Raw genomic sequence first — 6,467 nt, 5'->3', positions numbered from 1 at the left:
GGGGGGGGGGGAGAAGGGGATGAGAGGGGCTTGCACCATCAGGACAGCGAGGCTGTGCAGGACCCAGCGCGTGCTGGCCCATGGAGCGCATGAGTAATGGCCTGACACGCATACAGAGAGGTACGGCGAGCTGCAGAGGATGCTGGGCGCAGCTCAAAAAAGCCCAAGTCGACCCAACATGCCACCGTGCGGGTTCCGTGAAAGGACGAATGCACCTCAGCTCCCAGAGCGGCTCGCCTCGCAAGGGCCATCATCGCCGTTTCCGCACTCACCACTTGACACCAGTGGCGCCCTCAGCCACGAGCGCGCCCAGCACGCCGAGCATGGCCCAGCGGCCGTGGATCAGCTCGGTCTCGCGGAAGCGCTGCAGGCCGAAGACCTCGCTGTAGGGGGACAGCGCGACCTCGCTGACCTGGTCGGTCACCACCGCGGCAGCGCCCTCCACGTCACCCTTGAAGTTCTTGGCGGCGTTGATGTCGTTGTCATCAACCGCGATCTGGACAAAGCCCGCGGGCTTGGACAGGCCCAGGGGGTCGAAGCCGCGGTCGCCGGGCAGCGAGCCGTCCAGCCACGCGGGGCGAGAGGTGTTGGGCAGCCACAGGGCGTCGCCATCGTACTTCCTACAGGCACACAGCGACGATGGCAATGGTTGTGCGCAAGGAGCGGGAGACGCAGGCAAGCGCCAGGTACTGAGCAAGGCCAAGGTGGCGGGCAGGTCGGCGTCTGTGCGCTCACTGCAAGATGGTAGCACCCAGAATGTATGCCAATACAAAACAATCGGTTCAGGCTTTATGCTAGACGGTCAGAGCGATGATCAGGAGATCGTAAAGGGTCCGGGACCGTGGGCCGCGCCGTGCGGCCCATAGGGGTCCTGAGGGCCGCAGGCTTCCGGAAGCTGCATAAAAAGAGCAACGAACATGTCCCGGGCAGACAATGGGCTTCCCGGCTGGCCCCGAGAGCAGATGCTGCAGAGTGCCGGTGTCGCTTGCCGCGACCTGCGGAAACGCGAGGCGACGCACCTGTAGCCCACACCACCCTTGCGGGAGCTTGTTCCGCCCAGCTTCTTGGTGCTGGCCGTGCCCTTGCCAAGCTTGGCCTGCACGTTGAGGGGCGCCCGCATCATCATCGTGGTTGCTGTGTTGGTGCTTGTGGGGCTGGAAAGACGATGGATGACCACACTGACCGGTTTGGATGTGGTGATCGTGCATGGGATGCGCGTGGCGTTGTCTGATCGGCCCTCGGGTGGGGTTCTACGCGGAGGTAACTTCTTCGCCCAAGCGACCACCAGCCTACCATGCGCAATCAAATACTATAAATCTTACCGCTTAACATGCGAATCATCATGAATCTTCGGGCTTGGCGTCAGTGCAGGCCGCCCGCCACATCATCACAGGCAGTTCAAGCTCTGATAGCTGGTGTGCAGTGGCAAAGCGCATCGAGGGAGGGGACGAGCGTGACATGACGAGTTGAACCATAAAGCTCTTTGACAATCGAGTTGTGCTGCTATGTTTCTACATTGGCGATTGTGCCAAGGGGGCCGTACCAGTAGCACCAATTCGGACTGTGGAGCAAGAAGGGTGAGATAGCGGCAAGGATGGACCGCCCAGACACGAGCAAGAGCTGGCGCGAGCTCTGAGGCATGCAATCAAGGTAACGACAATATGTCAAGGCACTCCATACGTGCTATCATGTTCTTTGGAAGACCTTGTTCCCATCGGCTTCCAAATCCACGAGCTTTGCATGCACTAGAGGCCCACACACTGCCCCGCACAGCATCGTCAGCATGCTGCAAGCACCGTATTATGCTTTGCTTCATCGAGCTATGCCTTCAAACAGGCAGATGTTTCTCGGTGCCTAGCAGTACCGCAGGGTGTGGGCGTGCTGCTTGAATGAGTCATGTGAAATAAACCAAACGCTACAACGCCCTTTGACATGCTTTTTATTTATTTAGTAAAATACGTCCCACCTGCAGAACGGATTACACAAGAGTAAGTGATAAGTCCCACCTGTGGGGGTGGACTGAGAAGCACGGCTGCAGGTGGTCGCAACCTGGCTGTGCCCATGAGAAGGCCAGGGACCATGGCCAGGCGTGCCTCAGATTCAGTATGTCTTGCATGGTGTGCTTACTTTCGTGCACCTCCCACACACGGCCTGTGGCCTTCACTGTGGATGTCCTTTCCAGCGCTTTGTCGCTGAGTGACCACCATCGCAACAACTTTCCTCTCGTCAGAACTCCAAGTTGAGCGACACAGAATATCACATGAGCTCGCGAGCCAAAATTAGGAAGGCTGCAGCTAAACAACAGCCATCCGCCTCTCCCAGCCTGCCAGCACGATGCACTGAGGCACAACTGAACGCGCTGGAGCACGCTCTGCTGGTGGTATCCTCCCTATTTTTGATGAGCCAAGGTCTTGCCCTGGTAGAGATGTATAGCAGAGTTACCGATGTCACATGAAACAGCACGATGTAGTTGTGCAGTTGGCGGCACTTGAGACTTGACCAGCAGGGGCACTGGACCATCCACAGTACTTGACCAGCAGAGGCGCTTGACCAGCAGCGCAAATGCACTTGGCGCTTGTGCTGGGACCCTGCCATACTTGTTTTGTGGTGCGGGAGAAAAGTTCGGCAGATATTAGCGTCATTTCTTGCTAGAAAGTTCATGGACTGCGCAGCGATCTCGTGATCATGCCAAGCAGAGGCGGCCTCGTGGAACGCTGACAATGATCAAATCCAGTTTCAAACAAAATATGGTTTGAGGAGTCACCGACAGGAACTGCGTGCGCTGGCTTCAGCGAAAAGAAGGCGCAAGACCTGAAACACCCAACCGGACCTTATCTAAGGAGTGTCAGGCATCAGAGCTGAAGAATGAGTGAATCTGGGGACAGCTCGCGCAACAGCTTCAGCACTGGGGCCTCCAGTGCAGCCAGCGACACTTCAGACGCCCAGGCGCTAAATGCGCTCCAAGACCGTGCGTGAGTGTCGGTGCAGCGGCACCAGCCAGTAAGAGACGCCAGGGCGAGGTGCTACCAGGCGGGGCACATGCGTGTACTTAGCGCTGCGCATCTGTCTTGTCTTGCGCCTACTTTCCTGCCGACTGACTGTTAACTGATCCACTTGCCCTGACTACCCCACAGGGCTGATGGCGACGGCGAGAACATCAATGACTCCATGTCGAGCAATCGTGGGGTGTCCGAGGCAGTGAGCGCATGGCATCGCATTGCCCGGCCACACGGATGGCCCTTCCAGCGACGCAGCATCACTGCATGCGCTTTTTGGCCCCATCCGCAATCTGCTAACCTACCCCACTCGGGCATTGCCCAACATGAATGCATGCATGCACGCACATTTGCAGACAAGAAACAAGCACATACACTCGCACGCTTGTGCACACACGCACACATTCGCATGCACCCATGCGCATGCACACACACACACACACACACACACACACACACACATGCACACACACTCACACACACATTCCCACACATGCACACACACACATCCACACACATGCACACACACATGCACACATGTGCATGCGCGCATACACACACATACACATGCATGCAGGCACATAAACACACACCCGCACACGCACGTGCACATGCACACAGATGCATGCGTTCAGGTGCAAGCCCTCTCAATCGTGCTTGCCATCCCCACCCTTGGCCACACCCCAGATCTTTGCAACGCTGGTACTGCTGGGCAAGAACCGCAGCCAGCAGGACCTGCGATGGGTGGTGCTGCGGATTGTGCTGGAGTTCCTGCAAATGTTCCGCGTCGTGTTCAACACGCAGTTCTTGTGAGCCGTCGTGCAGGCCCTGAATAGGGGCATTGGGTGTAGGTGGGGCTGCTAGGTGGCTGCACCTGCAAGCGGGCCTGTTTATGACGAGGGGTCTGACCACGGGTTGGCTGCAGGCTGTGCTCTCCACAAATGGCTGAGGCACGGGTATGCTAATGCGGCTTTGTTTGGCAGGCGCAAAGCATTGCGGTTTCTGTGTGGCCACAGGCGCGCACAGGGGGCAGGGGGCAAGCCACACACTGCTGTCAGCATGAGAGCGCATGCAGCGGCCTAGGGAGGGCATTTACCAAGGACCAGGGTGGGGACAGAGAGACTAACGGCAAACACACAGATGCAGGCTGGTAAAGCCCCGCTGGATCTGCATGCTTGGACCCCGCCCCTTGAGGCCTGCCACCACACCCAAGCAACGCCCTTACCCTGCCCGCACTGCCCCGCGCGGTTGCCGCCGCCAGGTGGCTGGTCCACACGGATCTGGCGGCGTTCAAGGCCATACGCTGGGTGCTGTTCCGATTTCTGGTGCTGCCAAAGGGATACAACACCTACGTGAGATACGGGGTGGGGTCAATGGAGTGGGGGCTGGGTTGCGCAATATCGACATTGCAAGGGGTGCATGCTCAACAGGGGATCAGGTGTGCAAATGCAAATGCGGGACGGGCACAGGGCAATTTTCTGCATCCTTGCGAGATTTCAAATACCAGTGGGCTGGCTGCGCTAACTGCTTGCACCACTTGCTGCCTGCTACTCACGCCCCATCCCTCTCCTGATCTGGCCTCATTTTATCACCCAGCCTCAACTCCTGAACCCACCCCCCGCACACACACACACACACACATTGCCAAACGACTGAAGATCGTGGTGTTCTACATCATCGCAGCCACCATTTTCCTGTCCCTCGCATTGACAGCATATGTCGCAGTGGTGGGCAAAGGAGCTGGGCACTGCGGCCGGCAGGATCAGGGGGACGGCAGCACAGCATCTGGCCCATCCCAGAGGGAGGGAGTTTGTAGGTGTGGGGCACAGAGGGTGCGAGCAAGGCAACGACCAGGAGCGGGGCCACTATCACCAGGAGCGCCAGGTATCATGCTGCGCACACGCGCTCCCCACCAGCTGCCATTGCTGCAACATCCATCTCAAACTCCTGTGCCTCTCGCCTGTCACACACATACACACATCACTTGCACATGCAGGTGCTTAAAAAAGATGACAGCACCACAGGAGGCTGGTTGGCCAGGTGCAGCAGGCACTGGGAAAAGGGTCAGCCTGAGGGAAAAGGGACAGCTTGAGCAGGGTCAGACAGCTGCGGTCATTGCTGTCGTGCATGCCTGTATATAGCAGCCACCTTTGCATTTTCATGCACCCCACACATCCTCACCCTCCTCAGGCTGGTGCAGTTCATGCAGCTGCTGGCAATGATCATGTACAGCGTGGCATGGGTCAGGTGAGGCTCATGGGCTGCAGGGGATGACAGGAGCCAATCGCTCGATTGGTGCCAAAAGCATTAGGGCAATCTCCAATATGGCGTGCATGTGCACAAGCGTGCGATATCGGCTGCGCGACTGCGACTACACCTTGTGCCGCTGGCATGCCAATCTGGTTGCGATGCAGTCCTTTCTTACCGTGCCCTTATGACCTACAAACGCAACCACATGCACACTACCACGCAGCATCCTGGATTTCCTGGTTTTCATGTGAGGGGGGAGGTCATACAGGGTGACACATGCAGTTGGTTTGTTTTGCCTCGACACAGCAATTGGTCGACCTGGCATGTGTGGAGCCAGTTAGAGGCAATTGTACTGCCGGGGTCCTGATTAAGCGGCTATTGCTGAGGGTGCTAACAATGCGTAGCCAATGATTTCTGAGCCAGTCCCACAGAGGACCGGGTAACAATACCTCTCAAATTATGCAATGCAGGTTCGCATGCCACTGGGACGAGGTGTCTGTGATCTCTAGCGTGACACACATGGTCTTTGAGAAGTCCTGCGTGGCCATGCCCCACCTGGCGCACATGGCCTTTGCCGTGGTGGTCACCCTGACCTTCATGGCCACATGCCTCGGGCTGGTGGGCTGGCTGGGCGCGGGGGATGGGTAACGGAGGGGGGGGGCATTGGAGAGGCGCAGGACGGAATGTCCTGCACGCACCGTCGCACTTGCTAGTTATCCTCCACTGTTCCTGCATGTGTCTGTTCAGAGCCCCGTAGTCTGTCCTGCACCCCAATGTTTGTCGTAATCCACTCCCTGACACTCTGCCCCCCCGTACTGCGCAGTCAGTGGGGGACTGCGACCTCAACCCCTTGACGCGTAACATGCTAGCCACACCCGCCGCCATCACCAACCTCACAACACTCGCGCTCAAGGTGATACAGCCAGCCCGACGGCTCTGCTATGTGTGCCGATGCCCGGGTCTCCTCTCCATCCGAGGCGTGGCATGCTCACGCCACCACGCTATGTCACTGGGTTTTGCGGGCCGCACACGATCACAGGTGCCAGTAACCAGCGTACGCTCGTGCCAAACTCCCCTTACATCCCCCTAACCCTCAATTTCTTCCTCCAAGATGGTGATGGTCGTCCTGTCCACTGCTGGCGGCTCAAACCCCACGCTCCAGAGTGTTGTGATGGCGGTTTGCTCCGGCTACATCACATACCAGATGATTATGGCGGTGGG

General features: G+C 58.0%; 2 protein-coding genes across 2 annotated transcripts; one reads left to right on the top strand and one right to left on the bottom strand.

Annotated features, from left to right (window-relative positions):
• Positions 1 to 268: 268 nt before the first annotated feature.
• MNEG_12731 (Chlorophyll a-b binding protein CP29) lies at positions 269 to 1,126 on the bottom strand (the record flags this gene model as incomplete). Its single annotated transcript, XM_014038798.1, has 2 exons — positions 269 to 620; positions 1,020 to 1,126. The coding sequence occupies 2 exons, from the start codon at positions 1,124 to 1,126 to the stop codon at positions 269 to 271; spliced, it is 459 nt and encodes a 152-aa protein (XP_013894252.1).
• A 1,739-nt stretch (positions 1,127 to 2,865) lies between these two features.
• On the top strand, positions 2,866 to 5,894 carry MNEG_12730 (hypothetical protein; the record flags this gene model as incomplete). The annotated part of the gene is made up of 9 exons (XM_014038797.1): positions 2,866 to 2,972; positions 3,135 to 3,198; positions 3,684 to 3,805; positions 4,258 to 4,360; positions 4,655 to 4,723; positions 4,993 to 5,036; positions 5,187 to 5,243; positions 5,470 to 5,493; positions 5,717 to 5,894. The coding sequence occupies 9 exons, from the start codon at positions 2,866 to 2,868 to the stop codon at positions 5,892 to 5,894; spliced, it is 768 nt and encodes a 255-aa protein (XP_013894251.1).
• Between the last annotated feature and the right edge of the window lie 573 nt (positions 5,895 to 6,467).

The sequence above is a fragment of the Monoraphidium neglectum genome (assembly GCF_000611645.1).
Source record: "Monoraphidium neglectum strain SAG 48.87 unplaced genomic scaffold scaffold03403, whole genome shotgun sequence".
Lineage (NCBI taxonomy): Eukaryota > Viridiplantae > Chlorophyta > Chlorophyceae > Sphaeropleales > Selenastraceae > Monoraphidium > Monoraphidium neglectum.
Note: the sequence above shows the minus strand (reverse complement) of the source record. Positions and strands in the feature narration are given on the sequence as shown.